The sequence below is a fragment of the Pezoporus wallicus genome, unplaced genomic scaffold (assembly GCF_028554395.1).
Source record: "Pezoporus wallicus isolate ANWC-B61680 ecotype Strahan unplaced genomic scaffold, APGP_CSIRO_Pwel_v1 contig_6464, whole genome shotgun sequence".
Lineage (NCBI taxonomy): Eukaryota > Metazoa > Chordata > Aves > Psittaciformes > Psittacidae > Pezoporus > Pezoporus wallicus.
The window spans coordinates 5,239,117-5,263,530 of NW_026642130.1; the positions used below are offsets into that span (position 1 = coordinate 5,239,117).

The 24,414-nt window shown below is 41.5% G+C and overlaps 1 protein-coding gene across 2 annotated transcripts in view; it reads left to right on the forward strand.

Moving 5' to 3' along the window:
• CD2AP (CD2 associated protein) overlaps positions 1 to 24,414 on the forward strand; it is an 89,006-nt gene that overhangs the window by 8,944 nt on the left and 55,648 nt on the right. For both annotated transcript variants that reach the window (XM_057427714.1, XM_057427715.1), the window contains exon 2: positions 17,977 to 18,137. In XM_057427714.1, coding sequence (XP_057283697.1) covers positions 17,977 to 18,137 — 161 coding nt within the window. The remainder of the gene's footprint in view (positions 1 to 17,976; positions 18,138 to 24,414) is intronic.

Consider the following 24,414-nt stretch of genomic DNA (forward strand, 5'->3'; position numbering starts at 1 on the left):
GCTCTTTATGAAATGTGAGATGTGGTGTCAGTAGAATAAGACTCAGCTTGCCATCTCCATGCAGCAAGACAACTGTGCTGATTTCCTATCAAGACAGAGCTGCTGGGTCTTGCTGTGCGCTGCTGTATCATGCTTTTGCAGTTCTGAGCAGTGATTGAAGTGGTAAATCCTGACCTGTGTTTTTTAAAAAGCTGAGGTTATATTGCTGATTTTCCTCTCCTCTTGATTTTACTTTTTATGTGGATAGTTGGGTTTCCAGCGTTATGCCCAGTAGTTGTGAAATATTTGGGGACAGTCAAATGAATTTCCTTCATGTTTCTGAAATCCAAACTACTAATTCAAGTGAATGTGTTGAGAATGGTGGAGTTGATGGTTAGCTTTCTATGAACTTAGGTTCAGGTGCTTAGTGTTCTGATCACAGCCATTGGTATCCCTTACCCCGGACAGCTTTTCATAACCCCTCGTAAGGCCTCTGCTTCCTTCCTGAATTCTTCAAATACTGATTGTTCTGTGTTACTATCAATTAGCTCTGCAAGACATAGCACATTCTATAGCTGTTTCCAAGCTGCATATTTGGTGATTAGCTAACCATCATGTTAAATGAGTGAAGAGTGTTGGGGCAGTCCTCCCATCTTTTGCTCAGAGAGAGCTGCAATTTTGATGTTTCAGTGCTGACTCTGTGGGGAAAAAAAAAAAGTAGTGCAGCTTTTATTTTGGAGATGCTACTCTTCTGGCATGTCTCAACCAAATGGGAGTACAGAGGAAGAATTATTGGGCGCAAAGCAGAAGGATAGGCTGCTGTGGATGCTCATGCAAGCCTGTTTTCTTCAAATGCTCAATACTATGTTCAAGTACCTAAAAAAAACCAAAACCTCACAGTGAATGAGGAGGGAATGGTTGATGTGCTGCAGTAGTACTGGGGGAATGGGCCAACAGGAACCTCCTGCAATCCCAAGAAGACAAATACATAATCCAGCATCTAGGAAAGAACAACCTCACTGTCTACTAGGTGGCACAAGCGGGATAGTATCTAGCAGGTCATGGGAAGTGAGTATTCCCCACTACTTGGCATTTACAAGGCTGTCTCTAAAACAGTGTCTGGTTTTGCTTCTCTCTCCCATCAAATGCAAAGGGGATGCCAACAAAGCAGTGAGTTGAGTGTGGTTAGCAGGCTGGTGGATATAGTGAGCTAGGAGTTAGTTTAGCTTGGAGAAGAGAAAGACACACTTTCCTCGGAGGCACAGTGAAAAAAATGTAAATCAGTGGCTGCAAATTAGGACAATGGTAATTCCTATTGGATATAATGGGGAAAGATTACTATGAGAGTTGAGTAGCAGAAGTTGCCCAGGGTGGCTGTTTTATCTTTATCTTTTGAAGACTTTCAAAACTTAAGGTAGGCAGTGCCTTGAGTGAGCTGAGGTTCTGAGGTTGAGTGATATGAGGTGCCTGAGTGATCTGAGGTTAGCCTTGCTCTGACTGGCTTGGCTAAGTAACCTAGAGAAAGTGTCTTCACTTTCAGACCTTGTTTTATTGTGATTTGAAGTATTGTGAGCTATGTTGGTTTAAATCATCATCTCAAAATATGCTTAAATCCTTCTAAATTCAAGTTACAAATGGATGTTTAAAGGACTTGATCTCTGAACTTTTAGAACATAATTGAGCTAATGAAGCTGTTTTATCTCCTTTAAAACTCTCTGAATGAGATTGTAGGGTGTCCTTGAATATTTGCCATTACAATGGCATTTGTAAAAATCTACTGCATAAGGATTTCTCTCTATGCATTTCAATCATCAATTAATTTTTTTTTTGTATTGACTAAAATGTCCACACTAAAAAGTAAATTAAATTTATTAATGCCATAATTTGTAGGGACTGTGCTGACAGCACGAAGTTGGAGGGAATCACTTGTCCCTTTTTTTAATGGTAAGCGTATTCTGTGGTTTTTGCAAGATCCCAATCTGGGACCATTTAGACTATTGCATCATGTCTGTTTTTAAAGATGAAGGGAACACTTTGTGCATGTTCCCAATGATGCTTTTAAGTTTCCATAAATGTATTTCAAAGCCAGATTCTTGCCATGTTTGCAGAAATACTAATTGTCATTCTGAATTAGATATATGCCAAATTGTAAGCTGTCTATTAAACCTGCTTCCTCCTCCTCCCCCCCCCCCCCCCCTTTTTTTTTTTTTTTTTTTTTTATTGAGAGTGAAAGGAGTTTTCTTTTGGTTTAAACCCAAAGCTTTCAGAGACTTTCTTGTTTTTGTTACTTGTGAATTCGTAACCTGGAGCTATGACTATGCTGTCATTTTTGGCTAGCAGAGTCCTGAAAAAAATCTGCAGGAGGAGTTGGAGCTTTTGTAGTATCATGAGGTCCTGATATCCAAGGAGGCAAACTTTTATACAATTCAAATACAGTTGTTTGGTTGTCTGTTTGGTTGGGTTCTTTTGGGTTGTGACTTTGTAAAAAGAATTTTAACCAGGATAAGCCACAGACTCTTCAGCTTCAAATATTTTCAAGCTAATTGTCTATTAGAGGTTTTAAGGGAAAAACCTGTGAATAGGTGTTGACCCTGTGGTACTTTTATTGCTTATTTGGTGCTTTGTATTTGAACTAAATCTGAATGAGCTATGGTCTTTTTGTTTTTCAGAGCTTTTTGGCATGACTTTAGTTTAGCAGCTTTTGTAATTTGGTGGTTTGTGACTCGCCTTGACTGTTTTGCCAAATAGATGTTATAAAATTGACTTAAAGGAAGGAAGAGAGGAAGAGGTGTAAATCTATATATGGAGCAGTGTCTAAGTCATGACTTCAGAAAATGTAGTGTGCTTTTTTAAAAATATGTCCCCCTGTGCCCTCTAAGATTCCTGGTTTTCTCTGCATATTAAATTGGTAGCAGTGCTTCATCTTTGTGAAGACTTCTGCTACCTTTCCTGCAGGTCTTACCTCTCATTTACAGGCTGGTTTCTTGCAGTGAGCTCTAATCAGACTGAAGGAGATAATCAGAAAGTGATGTTTTGTGCTGCTTCCTAGCATAACTTCCCAGGTAAAAACCATTTTGTCTTCTTCTATCCTTACAAGGTAATACTAAATACCTGTGTGTGGTAGAGACATTACTGCAATTCTTCCTATTTCATGTTGCCTTTTGCAGGCAATTCCTGCTCCTAAAAGCAAGGGGTAAATCAAATCCACAATTCTAACATTTTGTAAGTTTGCAACTAAGTTTGAGACAAGTATTTCTGATAATGTTGGTGAAAGCTTGATCAGATGCTTCTTCTAGAGTTGGTTTAATATACCTGCAGTGGGGAATGTATCACTAAAATGTTTTGTTTCCCAGCTGGCTAGTAATGATGACTTACCTACAGGATACAGTTGTAAAATTATGAGGGTATGTTGTAAAATTAAGGGGAGATGATTCGCTTTAAGGAAGCGAAAATTGACATGTTTAATTTTTTAAGTGTGTTCTATTATACACAGTGGTAACCACTTGAATGCAGTCTAAACAATTATGGGAGCCTGAAGCAGGAAAATGAGGCATGCTTGTCTGACATCTCTAATGCTTCAGGGCGGACTGCTGGTCAGTATTTCTGCTACACTGTTTAATTTCCTTCACAAAGTATCTTACCAATAGTGCTGGAGCCAGCTTGAGAAGCTGGTTTTTGAGATGATTACTGTTAGAATGCAATAGTTTCTCAATACTTGAAAGAGTTTGGGAGAAAAAGTGTACATTCTTCACGGTTTTCAATTGTTCATTTTCCTAGTTATTTCAGCCAGTCTTACTGGGCTGTAAAATTAGACATAATACATTATTAAGAATTTGTGGTGAGTCATTTCTTGGAGAATGTACCATTGACTTGTCCAATCTAAAAATGACAGGTGGATCCAGGGCAGCTTTCAGATGGACCAGTTCTGTGCTGACAGAAGCAAGGCTCCTGCCTTTAGACAGTCTCATGGGTAGATTGCTATTTTTGGTTTTATTTTCCTTTTTTTTTGAAGGCAAGCTATTGATGTAGAGGGATTATTGTTCTAAGCAGAGAATTTTTGTGCTAGAAAGGGGTGATGCAAAATAAAGTAAGTTACAAAAACAGTAACGAAAAATAGCAGACACTGCAGGATAGAAAGGAAAATGAAGAAGAAGAAAGCAAAATTTACTCAGATTACCTTACCACTGACTTTGACAGTAGCTGAAGCTGGCTTGTGATTGTACTGGCTGAGAACTTGTGATTGGGATGTCAGTGGCATAGCAGCAAAAACGTATCTTTTGAGAGGAGCGTTCAGTGGCTGAAATTAATTTTAGTTTGGCCAAATTCTGCAGACCTGCCTGTCAGCTGCAGGTGTAAAATTCTAAATATGAGAAACTTTAACGAGGGATCTAACAGATCTTGGGGATCACATGAAATCTGTGAAAGTCACAGAACGTCTGTTGTGAAACATCCTGAAAGAGAATATGGGCAGGGACAGCTTCCACTGTACCAGGTTGCTCCAAGCCCCATCCAGCCTGGCCTTGAACACTGCCAGGAATGGGGCAGCTTCTCTGGGCAACCTGTGCCAGTGCCTTACCACCCTCACAGTAGAGAACTATGGCAGGAGTATTGTGTGCAGTTCTGGTGTCCTCAACATAAAAAGGACATGGAACTGTTGGAACAAGTCCAGAGAAGGGCCACGAGGATGATCAGGGGACTGGAGCACCTCCTGTATGAAGACAAGCTGAGGAAGGTGGAGCTGTTCAGCCTGGAGAAGAGAAGGCTGCGTGGAGACCTCATAGCAGCCTTGCAGTATCTGAAGGGGGCTTATAGGGATGCTGGAGAGGGACTCTTCATTAGAGACTGTAGTGACAGGACAAGGGGTAACGGGTTAAAACTTAAACAGGGGAAGTTTAGATTGGATATAAGAAGGAAATTCTTTCCTGTTAGGGTGGTGAGGCACTGGAATAGGTTGCCCAGGGATCACCATCCCTGGCAGTGTTCAAGGCCAGGTTGGACGAGGCCTTGGGTGATATGAATTAGCGTAAGGTGTCCCTGCCCATGGCAGGGGGGTCGGAACTAGATGATCTTAAGGTCCTTTCCAACCCTAATGATTCTGTGATTCTATGATCTCAGCCAACAAGTGGATAAAGCTGCTAAGATTGAAGTGGCTCAGATGGACTTAGATTGGCAACATAGGGGTGAATTATTTTTGGTCTGGTGGGCCCATGACACTTAAGGCCATCAGGGCAGAGATGCAACATATAGATGGGCTTGTGATAGAGGGGTGGACTTAACAATGGACACTATAGCCCAGGTTATTCACGACCGTGAAACAGGTGCTGCAATTAAGCAAGCTAAACGGTACAATGAAAAACTACACTGAGAGCAATGGGTGGTAGGACTTTTAAACATTGGGATACACATTTACCAAAGGCCACCTGGCTGATCAACACCAGAGGATCTGCCAACAGGGCTGGCCCAGCCCAGTCAGAACTTTTACATACTGTAGAAAGAGATAAAGATCCTGTGGTGTGCACAAAGAATTTGCTGGGGAAGACAGTCTGGGTTGCCGGCTGGGCTTAAACCATGACAGTTCTTTTCAACTAAATCTTCCCTCTGTCAGTTTAAAGCCATTCCCCCTTCTCCTGTCCCATACCCTCGTAAAAAGTATCTTTCCATCTCTCTTATAAGCCCCCTTTATATACTGAAAGGATGCAATAATTTCTCCATTATCATTAGAAAGTATAAAATATGGTGGGACCCCATACTTCAGAGAAAATAACAGAACTACTTTTTATTCAAATTTATTTCTTCCCCTCTTGCAATGGTAGTTTTTTCTTTTCCCTTTAAGCTTATAGTATTTAATCAAAATGGAAAGATGATGGTACCTGGGCTGCTGTTGCTGAAGTTTGGGCAAGTCCCAAATGAAATACTGAATGCTGTGAATTTTAAACAGTGATTGAAAGTGGTTTTGTTGCTGTTTTTTGGAGGTGAGGGTTCCTCATATGTGTTTATTTTGAATTTTCTTTTTTTTTTATTCTTGTTTCCTAAAAGCTATCTTTGTAACAGTTTAAAATATGTTTATTGTAAACACTGGAAAGTACTCATTAAGTTTCTAATACTGTAAGCTGTCACATATATCCAGCAGCTTATTATTGGTGAATTGTGATAGGAAAGATACACTGTATTCCAGAAGAATGATATATTTTCTTGATAACCAAGAAAAATTGGTTGATTGGAAAGAGTTGGTTTTTAAACTCCCTTCTAAAAAGATTGGGTTTTTAATCTGAGAGAGGAAGGAGGGCAGGGACTGCAAGGCTGAGCTGTCCCAGCACAGCGCTGCATGACTGCAAGCTCAGGCCAGGACAGGTGTCTGTCTGATCAGCTGTTACGCTAGGGAAGTGGAAAGGGGGCTTGCTGGGAATCTGGCCTGACTCTATAGGGTAGAGATGGATTGCCATTGCTCATCTAATGCTGCACCTAAAAAACCTGAGACATGGAATGTCTTGTTAAGTCTATGAAGGCTGTTGCTTCAAATGGAGCAAATCCTGTTGGGATCCAAACCAAGTGCCTACTGGTTGGCAGCAGGGTGTTTGTGGTGCTCCCTGAGTTTGGATGGACACAGCTTATCTGTTCTTATGTAGAATCAGCTTGGGTCCAACAGTGTGTGTATTGAAGGCATCTTTAGTGCTTGAAAGCAAGTTTTGTTTGCCCAGCACCTGAACCAATAAATTCTACAGATTTAGGTTCTCTGACTCTGAAATAATCCACTACTAGATGAAATAATACACTACAGGAATAATCAGTTTACAGCAGATTGGGAACTATTTGTATATGCTTAAAAGAAAATGTACATGGAATAGCATGGAAATCTCTCAGTTCCACTGGCAGTATGTTGTTATATTATGAACTAATGCAAGAACCCTGTTGGCTCAGGGCACTTTGGTTAAAAAAAGACCTTAAGTCAATATTTGGTATATGAGGTTGGCATTATCTTAAACTGCAGAGTCCCTCCTCTGCCACATCCCTTCCTTGTGACAGCAGCAGTTTGTTTGCCTAGCATATAGGGGATCAAAGCTTTACGAGCAGGAAGTAATGTGCCTGCCTTGGTACAGAGCTGTTTATCAGGGCTGGAGCTGGCAAAACTGGTATGGCTCATGTGGGAGTAGGGACAGGTAGAAATGGCTGTCCTATGTGTCACTGCTATTTATGATCCCAAGCAGGAAGCACCTGACCTCCTTCTGAGCTACTTGTGAGGGTGGAACATCTTACCTGTGATGCTTAGTGCTTTCAGTAGTCTTTGTAACGCAGCTGTTTTGCACTTCCTCCACGTGGAATGTGAATGTGATGATTCCACATGGCTCAGCTTGGTTAAGTGTCTGCTGTTCTGTATACTGTGACTTAAAACTATTGACTAAAGGCTGTGGTGAGCTGTGCTGTAAAATATCTGTAGACTGTATGGTGTCTGCTAGTTAAATATACTCTTTCCTTGTTTAATTTCTTAATATCTTGGAACTGCAGCCCTGCCATTGGATTTGACAGGAATCCAGTGACCTCATGTTGTCTATGCATTATGTTAGCATGTGGTTTCATGGTAGATTCCAGCTAGGTGCAAAGCAGCAAGTGCCAGGGGACGAGATCAGTGGATCCATAGGAAGAAACTGCTGGTGTTAGGGACCTAGCATTTGTGGTGCATGTTTTGGGTGGTTTTATATCATTGTAATTCTAGTCTCATCCCATGGACTTAACATCAGTTAAAGATCAGCGTGCATTGAGTGTTTCTGGGCTGCATATCTTTGATTTAGTTTCAGTGAAAGTAAATCCAGATTTCTTGATGTGAGACTGCTCCACACCATGAACTGAAGTACAATAGATGAGAATGGTTTTAAGTTTCATGAAGAAGCGTGCTCCTGGTCTGGACTGTAGCAATGATGTAGATGTTGATCTAAGTTGGGTTTAATGCAGTCCTGTATCTCTGACCCTGCAGTGAGCCATTCTAGGGAGGTAAACTTGCAGAAAGTTGGCACTAAATAGTTTTCTTAAACTGATTCAGCAGGAATATAAATAAGTACTAATTTAAATGCAGAGCAGGGGGAAGGGAGCATGGGAATTCACACAGAAGAGGGGGTGGGATCACAGCATTCTCGGGTTAAGTTGTCTTAGAAGTACAACTTTACAGGTTTCCCACTTTGAGTTGGTGATATAGCTGTATTGGGCACCAGGAGAGGGTAAGTAGGAAATACTGTATGTTTCCATCTGTTCAGGGTTCAGTCTGTAGGCTGCTGCTTATGCTGATGGCTACTGGGGCATGAAAGGAAGGAAAGAAACATCTTGAACAAGACTAGTGGTCACTGTGTTTTCCCTAATAGTGGTAGATGTGAGGTACTTCTCTATTCAGTGTGAGGAAGACCAAACCCACATCTGTACCTCAAAAGCATATTTTGATTTTTGGAGAACTGATTATTGTGGCCATTGTGAGTCATTGTATAAACAAGAGAGTGAATCACAGGAGCAGATGCAGAGCAAAAGAACTTGGCTTCAGAGCAGTGGAGACTCTTGTCCAGGAGGGATTTGTCTTTGATTATCAAACCCTGGTGCTCACCTTGTGCACGTGTGTTAACCACGAGAGCTTTGCCAGGGCAAAACTCAGGTAGGTTTGGGAGCAGGGCCTAGAATTCTAAGGGCAATGGAAGTCCACCAGGTTTCCTTATTTGAGCATATGGGTTGTCACCAGTAACTCCAGCCAATGAGCTGGCTTTAGTTGGAGCTCAGCTCAGATGCCTCTATACAAATGCCCATAGCATGGGGAACAAACAAGAGGAATTAGAGATGTGTGCACGTCTACGGGGGTATGATATAATAGGCATCACAGAAATATGGTGGGATGGCTCCTATGACTGGAGTGTTGGAATGGAAGGTTACAGGCTCTCTAGGAAAAACAGGCCTGGCAGGTGGGGAGGGGGAGTTGCCCTTTATGTTAGGGATAGGCTGGAGAGTATGCAACTCTGTCTGGGGACAGGTGAGCAGTCCAGAGAGTTTGTGGGTCAGGATTAAAGGGAATATAGCTATGGGAGACATTACTGTGGGGATCTGTTACAGACCGCCTGATCAAGGAGAACCTGCAGATGAAGCACTCCATAGACAGATAGGAACAGCCTCACACTCACAGGCCCTTGTTCTCATGGGTGACTTCAGCCACCCTGACATCTGTTGGAATGACGGTACGGCCTGGCACAAGCAATCCAGGAGGTTCCTTGATTGTGTAGAAGACAACTTCCTTCTGCAAGTAATAGAGGAGCCGACAAGGAGAGGTGCCATGCTTGACCTCATGCTCACCAACAGGGAAGGGCTCATTGGAAATGTGATGCTCCAGGGCAGCCTTGGATGCAGCGATCACGAGATGGTCGAATTTGAGATCCTCAGGACAGTGAGAAGAGCATGCAGCAAGCTCACTGCCCTGGACTTCAAAAGAGCAGACTTTGGCCTCTTCAGGAACCTGCTTAGGAAGGTTCCATGGGATACAACCCTAGAGGGCAGAGGGGCCCAAGACTGTTGGTTGATATTCAAGGATCACCTGCTGCAAGCTCAGGAGTGTTGCATCCCAACCAGAAGGAAGTGCAGCAGGAGGGCCAGGAGACCTCCTTGGATGGATAAGGAGCTCCTGAGGAAAATTCAAAGGAAAAAAGAGGCTTATAGTAAGTGGAAGCAAGGACAGGTGGCATGGGAAGAGTACAGGGATGTTGTCTGGGAAGCTAGGGACCAGGTTAGGAAAGCTAAGGCCGAGTTAGAATTAAACTTAGCTAGAGGTATTAAAGATAACAGGAAGGGATTCTACAAATAAAAAACAGACGGGAGAATGTAGGCCCCCTCAGGGAGCTCTCAGGAGAACTGGCTACACAGGATTTGGAGAAGGCTGAGGTTCTGAATGACTTCTTTGCCTCGGTCTTCACTGGCAAAGGCTCTGACTGCACCACCCAAGTCTTGGAAGGCAGATGCAAGGACTGTGAGAATGAAGACCTTGCACCCACTGTAGGAGAGGAACTGGTTCAAGACCATCTTAAAAATCTGAATGTGCACAAGTCCGTGGGTCCTGAAGGAGCTGGCAAATGAAGTTGAGGAGCTGCTGTCCATCATATTTGAGAAATCCTGGCAGTCAGGTGAAGTTCCTGATGACTGGAAAAAGGGAAATATAACCCCCATTTTCAAGAAAGGGAAAACGGATGACCCAGGGAATTACAGACCAGTCTCACCTCTGTGCCTGGCAAAATCTTGGAGCAGATTCTCCTGGATGGCATGCTAAGGTACATGAAAAACAAGGTGATTGGTGACAGCCAGCATGGCTTCACTGCTTGACCAATTTGGTGGCCTTGTATGATGGGGCTACAGAACTGATGGACAGGGGTAGAGCAGTTGATGTCATCTACCTGGACTTGTGTAAAGCGTTCGACACTGTCCCACACGACATCCTTGTCTCTAAATTGGAGAGACATCAATTTGATGGATGGACCACTCGGTGGATAAAGAACTGGCTGGATGGCCGCACGCAAAGAGCTGTGGTCAATGGCTCAAAGTCCGGCTGGAGACCAGTAATGAGTGGTGTCCCTCAGGGATCGGTGTTGGGACCGGTCTTGTTTAACATCGTTGTCGCTGACATGGACAGTGGGATTGAGTGCGCCCTCAGCAAGTTTGCCGATGACACCAAGCTGTGTGGTTCAGTTGATACCCTGGAGAGAAGGAATGCCATCCAGAGGGACCTCCACACACTTGTGAGGTGGGCTGATGCCAACCTCATGAAGTTTAACCATGCCAAGTGCAAGGTCCTACACCTGGGTCAGAGCAATCCCAGGCACAGCTACAGGTTGGGCAGAGAAGAGATTCAGAGCAGCCCTGTGGAGAAGGACTTGGGGGTGTTGGTTGATGAGAAAATGAACATGAGCAGGCAGTGTGTGCTTGCAGCCCAGAAAGCCAACTGTATCCTGGGCTACATCAAAAGGAGCATGACCAGCAGGTCGAAGGAGGTGATCCTGCCCCTCTACTCTGCTCTTGTGAGACCTCACCTGGAGTATTGTGTGCAGTTCTGGTGTCCTCAACATAAAAAGGACATGGAACTGTTGGAACAAGTCCAGAGAAGGGCCACGAGGATGATCAGGGTACTGGAGCACCTCCCGTATGAAGACAGGCTGAGGAAGTTGGGGCTGTTCAGCCTGGAGAAGAGAAGGCTGCGTGGAGACCTCCTAGCAGCCTTCCAATATCTGAAGGGGGCTAATAGGGATGCTGGAGAGGGACTCTTCATTAGAGACTGTAGTGACAGGACAAGGGGTAACGGGTTAAAACTTAAACAGGGGAAGTTTAGATTGGATATAAGAAGGAAATTCTTTCCTGTTAGGGTGGTGAGGCACTGGAATAGGTTGCCCAGGGAGGTTGTGAATGCTCTATCCCTGGCAGTGTTCAGGACCAGGTTGGACGAGGCTTTGGGTGATATGAATTAGTGTGAGGTGTCCCTGCCCACGGCAGGGGGGTTGGAACTAGATGATCTTAAGGTCCTTTCCAACCCTAACTATTCTATGATTCTGTGATTCTATGACTCAGGTCAGGTAACAGAGGATTAATTATGTGGTGTTGAAGTGGGAAAAAACATTCTTATAACCACTACTTATGTTTAACACTTCTGGGGGTGTTTCCATTGTTCAGCATTTAAACACCTGAGCTACTTTTTCAGTGTTAAGGTCTGTCTTCAGTGGCCGAATTTATACTGTGGTATTGCTATTAAAGGGGCTGGAACACTTGGATCTCACAAATTGTAGGTATGTTTCTGGGGAAAAATAATTGGAAGGAGCTTTCTCCTTTAGACCAACATCTGATTTTGAGATAGCTGTGAAGAAAAGTATGATAGTTACAAGGACAAGATGTATCTTCTGTTGTCTTTTGTGTCCACTGTAAGCTTGCTATCTGCTATAAACCTAAACACCTTAGTAAAAATTAAATACCTTAGTAACTCTATGTATTCATACATAATAACAAATGTTAAATTGGTTTTATAGGAGTCTAAACTGTTGTTTGTTTTTTTTTTTTTGTGATGGATAAGTGGAAATAACAGTGCTAATAAAGTGTGGTTTGGGCAGTTAGCAACTGTCTGCTAGGATAAATTGGGAAAGCAAAATCTCAGTTTCTAGTGTAACTGCAGTTCTGCTGGCAAGATGTTTTTGGAGGCCACACAACTTTCCAGAATTCATGTTCCAATAAATGATTTAGAATATGAACTGACCTAAAACATCTCTGAAGAGACCTTTATAGAGCATGCATACACCTCAAGCTCCTCTTGCTGCTTAGTGTTGGACTGTCCTTCCAGGTCTGCAGCAAGTTTCAGCAAGGCTTCTTGAGTAGTTTGAGAGTTATATGCAAGGATTTCAGTTATACCACCATTTTTTTATTTTTTTTTTTTTTTCATTTTATAAGCTTTTAAATGTGGGTTTTCATGGGCTTTATTTTGTATCTGGTTTGTATCTTTTTTCTGGCAACCACAGAAAGGTCACTGGATTCTGATAGTATCGTAATATCCTAAACAAAGTACCGAGAATGTGAAATTGTGCTCTTTCCTGGATGAGCCTCTGACAATTGGTTATTCTTATTGAAGGCACAGGCATGCTAGAATTTCAGTGTGTTTCCACTTTTCCTTCATTTATTTATAGATTTCTTTTTGGAGGGCTCCAGAGAGCCTTAGTTACCTCTTAACAGCCACCTTCAGAAAGAGTCTGAGTAGCTGAAGACTTCCTTTGTTTAAAATCAGTGAAGGTGGGTGTTATGCAGCCATGCTTATCAGGAGGCTTGCCCTCTGCTTTGGCATGGGGATGTGGTTGGCAGAAAAGCTGGTTATGTCAGTTTTGGAGAAGCAGAGTCCACCTGTGCCAGCAGTGACTGAATGCCTTGTGCAGGCAGCGTTGCTGTGTTGGCTAACAGTGGGAGCTGTTCTGCCAAGGAGGCAGTTCTGTTCTGTTAGGATGCTTGTTGTCCTTGCCGTGGGGAACAGCGTAGTCTGTAGTTGTTGACAGGGCTGACTGGCTTTGATGTGTTTATTCCAGTTTATTGTTTCATTAGTCAAGTTGTCATCTTATTCAAAACCTTGAGCTGAACAGGCCGTTCCCATAAAGCCTGCTATAACCACATTTCTCTGAAAGATGTCCCATCAGTACTTTTTTACTTAACACTGTTGATTTAATATCAATCCCCTGCCCCTGAAAATGGGTCAAAACCTTCAAAAATTGCTGTCTGGGACGTTTTCTGGTTATGTTGGAAAGCTCTGGCTGGATGGCAGAAAGTTGCCACCTAAGGTATATCTTTGGCTCAAATCAGTAACATAATCACTAAGGCTGGAAGGCATCTTTGAGATGATCTTGTCCAACTCTCCTCTAGGAGCAGTCAGCTACAGCAGGTTGCTCAGGACCGTGTCCAGTTGGGTTTTGAGCATCTCTAAGACTATGCAGCCCCTCAGGACAGACTGTTCCATTGTTTGATCACACTCTCAGTGCGTGTGTGTATTTATGTATGTATGTGTATATATATATATACTTAAGTGAAGTTTGTTGTGTTTAGCTAGTGCCTTCTGCTTCTCATGCTTTTCCTGTGCAGTGCTCAGTCTTCTCCACTCCTTTATCAATAAGATCAGTTTGATCCTTCTCCCAGCACTTTCAGCCTTCCCTTTCATAAAGATACTCTAGTCTGTTAGTCATCTTTGTGACTCTTTGTTGGGCTCACTTCAGTATGTTTGTCTGTCTTTTCCTGGGGAACCCAGAACAGGAACCAGTACTCCAGGTGGGTCTCACCAGAGCTGAGCAGAGGGGGAGGATTCCCTCCCTTGACCTGCTAGTGGTGGTTGTAATCCTAATGTAGCCCAAGATGCTGTTGGTTGCCTTTTCCTGCAAGGGTGCATTGCTGGCTCATGTCCATCAGGTGCTTCTCTGCCAAGCTGCTTTCCAGCCAAGCAATCCGCAGCCAGTACTGGTGCATGGGGTTGCCCCTCCCCAAGGGGCAGGACTTGGCGTTTCACGTTGAACTTTGTGAGGTTTCTGTTGGCCCATTTGCTCAGCTTTTTGAGGTCCTTCTGAATAGCTTCACACCCATCTGCTCTGTCAGCCACTCTATGAGTATTTTTTTAATCATCTGCAGACTTGCTGAGGGTGCATCCAGTCCCATCATCCAGGTCATGGATAAAGATATTGAACAAGTCAGCACTGACTCCTGGGGCACAGCTCTGGTGACTCTGGACTGGGTGTCACTGATCACAACCCTTTGAGACTGACATTTTGGACAGTTTTCAGTCCATTTCACTTTACACTTATCTGACCTGTACTTCATCAGTTTGTATGTGAGAATGTTACGGGAGACACCATCCCCTGATTTCTTACCATCCAGTGAAGTAGTAATTTCATTGTGGAAGTCTGTCAAGTTGGTCAGACAAGATTTTCTCTTCATATATCTTTGCTGGTTCTCACCATCACCTCCCTGGTACTGTTGGGTGGCACTGGCCCAGCTGTCTCTGTCTCATTGAACAGAGCTTCCAGCACCTTGACTGCTACATGGTCACTAAATGACTGCTACCAGGGTGCTAAATGTAGTGGTCCTGTGTTTCTAAATATGCTCTGTCAGGTCTTCATCTGTTACAATCTATTTTCTACAATATCCTAATTGACCTGAGTCTGGTTTGGTTTGTGTGTGTTTGGTTGGTTTTGTTTCCTTCCCTCTTCCTTTGATTTGAAGCATGTGCCAGGTGCTGACTTATATTTATATTTGAATTCTTACTGAAACAAGATTGTCACTTGCTAGAGATCTAGGATAAAGACAAAAAAGACAGAGGAAGTGGTTTGGGATGGCCCATGCTGCCTGTGAAAAATTGGGATTATGTTGTCTTCCTCAGGTGAGTTTTGATCCTGTTGGCTGTGCAAGCAAAGCATGGTTAACCTCTGTGTTCATACTCAAGCTTGAGAAGATTATTTTCTATCCAGTACTTGGTCATTATAGACTTTTAAGCTACAGATAATGGATCTGAATTCAGTTTGAAATTGAGAAACCCATGTAAAAAGCAGAGGGGAGGTAAGATAGGTGTGTTTGGTAATTTGTGCTGCCGAGGTTTTCTGCTGCACCTTCAACCAGTTAAGACTTTCTGATTTTTGAATGTTTTGACCAGCTTATATTACTGCAGTCCAACTTACTGCTAAATGATTTTAGTGTCACATCTGTTCTTGAGTAAAACTTTTAAGCAAGAAGTTAAAGCATTCAGAGGTATAACTCAAGAGCATTCAGAACTACTTCAAGCATTCAGAAGTATAAACTGTGGACTGCCATGATTCCTAATTATTCTTATTATAAGGAGTGTGATTCCTTAGAAACACTTTCTGTCACCACTGGGCACTGTTTTCACTTGGGTAAATATTATACTTGAAGACCTTTCAGAGGCTTATTTAATCTGGACTGTTTTGGTACTAGAATGGTTCTTTGCCCATCACACTGCAGTCCAAATTACCTGGACAGTTAATTCCGTGCTACTTGCTAAAGCTTCTAAGTGTTCCTCTTGAGGACCACATAGTAGTGAGATGTGTAGTTTCTTGCTGTTTCTATTACCAATTTGTAAAAAAGTATGGGATGAAACAATGTTAACATTCCCCATGACCCCTCCAATTTACAGGTGAGACTACAAAGTTTAGATCTGTTTTGTATGTGTGTCCATGAGAGTGAGGGCGGTATTGAGTAGCACTGATAAGAGGAAATCCAGAACCTAAATTTCAAACATAAAAAGCTGATATTAATTTACTGCTACTTGTCTTTGGAATGCAAAGACACATGAATGATGACTGGGAGGCTCTTGAGATCCTCCTTTTGTTGTTGGCATGACCAAGTCAATGTTTTAGAGTCAGCAAAGGTGACGTGACCAAAATAAATGTGTTGTGCATTTCAAGCACAAATATAGAAATGCTCCCCTGAGAAAATAAAGGAGCTTTCAAAATAATTAGTTCATGTTGACATAGTGTGGGTATGATTACCTACTGCTTCTGTGGAAAAAGAACCAGGTGTTTGGCAGTTTGAGTCATAGTCTGCAATGCTGTAAGCATTTACCATGACTGTCAGTGTGTTCTGAGCCATTTTCCATGTTTAAGTTTGTAAAACTGTCCTCTAGTGTGATACTGAAATATGCTTAAAACCAGAGTTTATCATAAGAGAAATATGTAACGTGGCAATTTCTTGCATTTTTATGCATCTGTAGGTTTCTAAAATGCTTGGGTTGAGTTGGTTAGAAGATGACGCTTTTATTTCCAGACTGTAAGTGATGAATGGCTGTTGTCTTTATGATCTGTGGCTGCCAGAATTTTCTATCTAGGTGATACTTCATGTCAGCAACTCCAAAGACAGTGCAGAAACAAGACAAAACTACTATGCTTGCTGCAGGCAATAATGGGGAAATCATGCTTTGAAGTAAGCTCAGGGAATACATTTGGCAAGAATAAATGTATGCACTACAAAAAGCAAATATATACAGTACAAAAAGCGTATTAGGGAGTTCCAGAGTGTGTATCATGAGCAGATATCTGGTGATGATTTCTATTCATGATGAAGAAAAATTTTCTTTAAGGAAAAAATCAAAACTAGGTCTTCATGTTTATATTCAACTGGCTCCTTTGTCAATGGATGTATTCAGAAAATAATTTGCCAAATAAATCATTCTGGCTTCTCTTGTATTCATGGCACCATGATGTAGTTCTGTTTTTTTTTTTGTTTGTTTTTTTTTTTCACTGAGGGTTTTCCGACTTCATCTGTCGGCAACAGGGGAATAAAGGATATATCACAACATGCATGCAGCAACACTTTTGATCAAAACTGTTCACAGACCAGAATTATACATGGATTTAATGGAGCTGTAAGTTCAGTACCAGGAAATAATACTTTCTCCCATTTGATTCCTTAATTTGCGAATCAGTTGTTGGATATTATTATGCACTGATAGAATAAAGAATAACCTGGGAAAAAGTTTTTATTACCATTCAGGATTTTTGTCTTTTAACGGTGTTGTTCTCTCATCTTTGCATGCTTGTTGTGATGTGCAGAGCAGAGGGAGGTTTCAGTGAGCACAGTATTATGCTTGGTAGTGCCTGGCTATCCTAACTGGATTTTAGTGAGGGAAGATAATTTGATTGCTGCAGGTCAGTAGAAGTTTCTGGCATAAACAGAATTTCTTGATGAACAAACAAGCCTTTATTGCCAAACAAGACTTGAGCTGTCAGTAAGCAACTCTCATGGATTTTGTGCAACAGATGGACAAGTATGTAAATATAATGCTATGTTCCTCTGGGTAAACTTTCTTATATCAAAATCCAAGTTTTCTTGCTTATTCTTTTTTCATTCAAAACCAGATAAATCTGAAGGAGAGTGCCTTTTATATGTTTGTGCAATTTAACTTGTATGATAATGTCAATCGGATGCCTTCGGGCTATGTTACATTTCTTGGTTCAATCAGGCAAAACTATTCTGTGCTCAGCAACCAGTTTTTTGCAGATATAGTAGCAGTTGCAAGTATGAGAATTAAAAAAACATTGCATGTATGTACCATATGTGCACAGTTTGAACCTTTCTCTTTCCTTGGCCCCAGATATGCATTGAGTAACAAATGATTGCCCTGTGGGCAGTGATTCATAATTGGTAAATCTTAGGCTGGGATTTAGTCGGCAGGGATAAAAAAGAACACTGCCAGCAATCCCTTCCACCACACATGTCCGAAATCCTACCCACCACTATCAACATATGACCCTCTGTCATATTCTTAAATTTACTTTATTTGAACAGGCTACTGTCCAGTTTTCTTCCTCTCCAAAATTGCTTGAAACACCACAATTCCCAAATGGGTGGTGCTGCAATGGAAGCACTTGTTCTTAGCATTTGTTGCTAGGTCTGCCTTTCTGTACATGCATGACTTTCGGGTTGCATTTCCATGTCTGAATTGCATTCATTGTGGGCTTTTTTTTTTTTTAGTGGACTATATTGTGGAATATGACTATGATGCAGTGCATGATGATGAGTTAACAATCCGAGTTGGGGAAATCATCAGGAATGTGAAAAAGCTGGAAGAAGAAGGATGGTTAGAAGGGGAGCTAAATGGCAAAAGGGGCATGTTCCCTGACAATTTTGTGAAGGTGAGTTTTCTGTATTGACTTGTTTTTACTGTGATTGTACAGCAGGCTAGTTACTACTGAAACTATGTTGAAATGGCTAGCACACACATCAGTTTATTTGTAACAAGATGATTTTTTTTTTTTAAACTGGATGACCTTTTAAATTATTACCTTTTTTTAGTACATTTTTTCATACTAAAGAAACCAAAAACATACAGCTGTTTTTGTCCAAGTTTGCTGTTCTCATTCACTTCAGCATTTCTTTTGGTCTGTACCCTTGCACTATAGGTTCTATCTCCCACTTGCTGCAGTACACTAACAGTTCTCTGTAGCCATAGTTACCTGCTTTAGTGAGATGAACTGATTAAGAAACCAAAACCACAAAAAACCTCCAAGCCTACCCTTGCAGGAGACAGGAAGCAATGAGAGAGTTGGGAAAGTGGGGTCACAGACCACTCATCTCAGCTATAATGAAAAACTACATCCTCGAGCTACAGTTCTGTGGGTACTTCACCCTGGATTAACCTGTTTTGTTTGAAGGAGCAATTCTGCCCTACCCTGGACTCCTCATTGCTGGCACTGCCTATTTGTGACCATGCAAAGGGACAGGGCAGGGAATGTACCCAGCTGAAAGGTAACTATGGAATCAGGTTGGCTTTCAGTTTGTTTGGTTTCTTGGCTGGGCTCCCCATTTGTCAGCAGCAAGTATCTGAAACAGGAAGGGTGAAGCAAGTGTTCTGCTGGGTTGTAGCACTTTTGTGTCTTTGGGTTAGTCATCATCTTACTGAAGACGAGCCTCTTGTGGGAGCTCTGTCTCACCAGGTGCTATGTGACAAACTGCCAATTTTCTGCTGCGAGATATTGCTTCTTGAACCTTTTATTTAACTTTTTATATTTATTCTTTGTGTCCTAATTTTAGTTGAAATTCTTGTTTGTATTGTTCAAGTTTTTTTCTGTTTTCTCTGCAGATTTTCTAAATGTAATATTGAGTATGCACCTATTTATTAGTTACTTAAAATGAAGCCTGCAAAGCAGCTAGGTGTGTTATGCTGCTCTGAAATCTGCTGAGCTGCAGATATTTTCTCATCTAAACTATGCAAGTGTTATGGAGAAGTTAGGTTTTACTTCTTTATGCTTTCTAACCTTTTTTAGAAGCTTCCAAGGATTCCTTAGTGTAGCTTCCATAAAATCAAAGAGAATTTAGATATTTCAGTTTCTTTTAAAGTTAAACTAATTCTTTGCAAAATAGAATTATCTGATGGATCTGGGATCTTTTTGTATTGTTAAACCTAAGAAAAAGTCTGTCCAGTGCTATAAATACTTTACAAGGGATACATTAAATTTGACAGTTTTTCTGTTCATCCGCCTGAAAAAGCAAATTAGTCATTCTTTATTTAGTGCAGAGAGGTTTAAGTATCTACTTTTTAAAACTGACTGGAATAATCTAGTTGTTCTCACAGTCTGTTACCAAGGAGAATTTTTATGAATGCCTTTCACTTGTCTAATTTTTTTTATGTTGCTCATAGTTTAGTTCAAAATCCATTTTGGGTTTGAGTCCTGTATAAATAGTAATTTTACCTTAAGTGGTGTTTCAGTGATTACTGTGTTGATGATATATTTAATTAGCACTCAAATGCCATATGGGAATAATGCATCCAGCATGGCTCTTCCCTGGTTCTTGTGTCATTAAGATCATTTGCTTGGTACTGAACAACTAAGAAGGGTCAGTTGTGGCTTGCTTCCATATTAAATACTAAACTTGTTGGGTGTTTTCTTGCCCTCTTGCAGCTGTGGCTTTTAGATTATTTCCATCCTGAAAAGTCTTCATGCATCTCAGCTCCAGGTATTTTTAACTACACAGCTGTTCAGTGTGTGTATGGCATGCTAGGATATCCTGAATTACGGGGGGCAGTTAGTTTTCTAGGTGGCATAGGGATTTGGAAAAGTGGAAAGGAAATTGTGCAGAATAAAATTACCTCTTTTGTTTCATGACAGCAGGGGATAACTTGCCTTCTTGGTGTAGAGTTGAGTGCAATTATGACGCTGGTTTTGGGAACTTTTAGGATGGTGTGCATAGACTGGAAGGCTGTCATGCAGTGATGATAGGATGTAAAAGCATTAATTGTTACAGAAGTTAAAGTTGTGGTTTTCTTCATGGCCAATCTGATTATAGTTTCTTCTTAAAAGTTAATTTACTGGTAGTGATAGTTTGAGAGAATATTTCTGGGAAGTGGGGTTTTTCTGCCTCCCCCCTCAAATGAGCTCACTTTGTGGTGCTCTAGGTTATTAAATGGCTGAGGTCTCTGAAACATCACTATGACCAGACTGGTGCTAATACCAGGCCTCAACAACTGAACTCAAATGCTTCAGCTTGGCCAGATGCAGTGTTAACACCTGCAGGTTGTGAGTGAACTTCAGGAAGAACGTGAAAATAAGCTGAACAAGGTTGTACTTTGGCCTTGTGAACGAGGAAAGTTCCTTGAGAACTGGATTTACTCATTTGCTGCCTTACCCAGTAGCTCAGCATGACCAGGTGGTGGTGGCCACCACCACTGAGCTTTCTGTGAGAAGGAATGTCTTGCCAGTCAAAGAAGGAACAGCTCCTGCAAGGGCTTGCAGGGTTAAGAGTAGAGAAGTGCAGCAAATTCATTGGGAGGGGTAATGACAGGAAGGATGTGGAAGAAGGACAGATATTGCTAATTTCTCATGACGCACAGGACAGGGAAAGCAGACTAATGATCTGAAAGGCGCAGTGAGGTGGAAAGATCTGGAACAACACTAGGCTGTGAGGACTGGGGGAAACTTGAGTGCATGGGGTAGATATCTTGGGTCAAGTCAGTAGAAATGTGTCTGGAAAGAGCAAATTGCTCTGGACAGAACTGAAAGTTGCCTCAAGGTTTGAATATTTGGATGCAAATCTCTGAGAATGCACTTGAATATTTATTCCTTACTAAAAGAATCTTCTTATTCTCTTGTTATGAGTGTAATTTTATGCATTAAATGGAGATCTGGCCTGAATTCATAATATGGATAAATTTGGGTTTTTTGTGGTATATATATGCTGGTTTGTTAAGAATTGAAGTGAGGCCAGAGTATAATCTCTCCTTGCAGAGTTTGGATGGGAAATTATAATCTATGCTGATCTGGAAGAGATTAGCATTTGAAGCTGAAAGCACATGTGTTATTCACTAGATCTGCCTGGCTTCTTCATGTACAAAATATTTAAAAGCATAATGAATATATGACAGATTAAATAAGGTGAAGATGGACATGTTTTCAAGTGACAGATGTTTTTAGAGAAGATAAATGAGTTCTTTAAAAGAAGGCTTTGATTTTTCATCAGACAGCTGCAGGAGAATTGGGGGGTGTGAATGGAGGGAGAGGTGCTAAATCCAGCTAGTTTGGTTTTCACTCATTTTGTTAGTTTCTCTTCATCCTGTCTGAGGGGATGAATAGAGCTTGTTGCCATTGTGGTAAGATGCAGACTGTCCTTGGCTGTCAGGCAGCTGTTTCTTGCCTATTTGAAGCTCAACAGGAGGATTATCACTTCATGCTGCCTGGGTGTGTTGAGTGCCCCAGATTCAAACTCTACCTCTGTTTCCTCTTTCTGGGTCTGCTAATACATAGGATTTACTGACATTTTGCACTACTTTTCATACTTTGACTTTTGCATGCTTTGACAAATGTGTCTTTTCTGTTTGAGCAGGTGCTGTCAACTTCATTTGGAATTGTTAGTCATGCAGGAAATACCTTTTGATTATGTCTGTCTCTTTTTCAAGTCTTCCAAATGTTGCAAAATAGTTTGCAATATTTAGGGTTTATGTTTTGTGTAGTAATAGCAATTGGGTCTTTGCTGTTAAAAGTGCAGCAAAGGAAGCTGACACTATTTTCAAATGAGTTAATTTGTTGCATGGGCAAGTAGGGCAGCTAAGCACTCACGACTTTGGAATACTCAAATGCAGAAGTGAATGCATGGAAGTTTCCTCTGGATGCTGCTGTGATGCTTGGCACCTTATAACATCTGCTGGTAAGATTTTGGTTGGGGTTTTTTTTGGCTTCTACCCAAACATTTTGCCCATTGACAGTGAGAACCTGAAGAAGGCTCAGAGTTGGTAGTGCCTGGTTCCTAGTGCCAACCAGGACCGAGGATTTTCTGCAAGCTCATCACTTGTTTGCTTAACCAGCATCCTGAGATTGTCTTGGTGCTGACTTCCAATTGCACTGTTTTGCATTAGAAGAAAGAGAACAGGTGGACTCAATTCAGGGGAACCCCATAAAACCCCCAAAACATCCTCAGATACTAGAGTGATAATGCCTTGGGTGGAGAACAGGAATATTGTAAAGGTTGGGAGAGAAGTTGGGGTGGGATGGCCAAAGCAGTTCTGAAACCAGAGCTCAGGGATGGTGGTGAAGCTTGTGGTGACTGTGTAGTTGAAAACAAGTAAGTAACAAAAGGAAGTACAGGCAATTACACTGCCTACTTGTGAAGCTGATTTCCTTGAATTTGCTTTTCAGCAGCAGGCCTTTTAAAGATTTTTCTGCCTGTAACGCAGTGTTGGATTTAGGGTGCATAAATATCCAACTCTATTAACCAAACCTGATTGGAAGTTTCCACTTTGAACTATGTGCATATGTGCTTTTAGTGGGGTTGAAATATTTGAATTAGCATTCTTGTTTCTGACACTATTATCACCATTTTTTTCCCGCTTCCTGTATGGGCAATTTAAAGTCAACAACTTGATAAATTCCTGAAAAGAATTAGCTGTGGAAACCTAGCAAACTTGTATTGTTTTCTTTGAGTGGTTTTTCCTTCCTAGAATTCATCACAGCATGGAATGTGCATGCACACATTCATCTCCATTATATGCTAGAGTAGCACAATAATGCTGTTAGGTTAAATGTGTGAGCTTTTTGGAGATGTGAAGGTGTGTGGGATAAGGAAGGAGTTTTGGGCTGTTTTTTTTTTTTCCTTCTATTTTCTGGATTGTTTATGTATTTGAGTAGCTCTGCTCACTTTCCAGCCACCTCTTGTGTTAATCAGCTGGAAGTGACGATTTGGTGTTGGTCCTTCTGTTCATTTCTGAAGTTTGTGTCCATACATAGGTGAGAATGTTATCACTAATGTTCCTTGTTTAATTTTATTCACTGCTATATTAGTTTTGTAACTAGCTAGACTGTGAGTAATACAGCTTTTCACGGTAGTAAAACCAGTTCTATCATGGCAGTAACTTGAAGGAGGGAGGAGCAGGGGGTAGATTAATTAGTAGCTTTCATCAGTTAAGGTAGAAAAGTTTGCTGGTGGGCTTTGGGGGCACTCTGGTGAGCAAACTGGATGCTTCAACAAGCATGTCTGGGATATGCATCTCTTCAGCTGCCTGATCAGACAAGGATGTGTCTGTTCTAGAGCTGGTTCAGAGAAAAGTTTTTGCCTATGCAGGTGCGTGCAGCTGCTCCCACTTAGCTCAGCACTGAGCCTTGGTCCTCCTCAGGTTAGCATGTGAACTTTGCTCGCTGTGACATTTTTCTTCCTCCCCCAGAATAAAAAAGCTCTGCAACACTGGGTGTGTTCGAGCAAATATGTCCCTGGAAGCGGTAAGCTTGCTTTATTTTTCCGTACGTTCTTAACAGCAAATATCATAAGCAGACTTTGTGTTTCAGGGTAATGAACGTGAACAGCAATGCAAATGTGAAAGTTGTAGCTGCAGTATAAGTTTTAGATTTAATTTAATATACTATGTGAATCCTTAGCCTTAAAGTTGGTTGTGTAATAAAATTACTTAGCTTATCTACCCTTCTGTAGTGTATAGAGACCCTTGAGAACTGCAGAACACCATGGTGCTTGCATGAAGTTCTTTTAAAAAGGGTGATTTTATTTTAAGGGGTACTTTATTGTTCAACTTCCTGGTCTCTGTGTTTGTCTGTGTGAACAAAACAAAACCCAATCCCCTTTTCCTTCCCTTAAAAGCCTTCCTACACCAGGACTAGGTATTAGCACTGCCGACCTACCTTCTTAAGGCTGTGTCTTTGCTGCCTCCTTCCTACATTCTTGCTGGTGGGATGCTGTTAAGCACTGAGCATGCTGTGAGCTGGAGAGAGTAGTTTTGGCTGAGAACTCCTTCTAGAATAGCGCCTTCCGTAATTCCTTTTCAAAAATAGAAATTGACCTCACCCAGAACTTTAAACAGGAATCATGGTGTTGGGAGGGATTGTGGGTGGGACACTGTCCCTCTCTTCTGGGTTGTTCTGAATGTTACTGTAGCATGTAATTGTGCCTAAGCTTTTAAATAACATATATAAG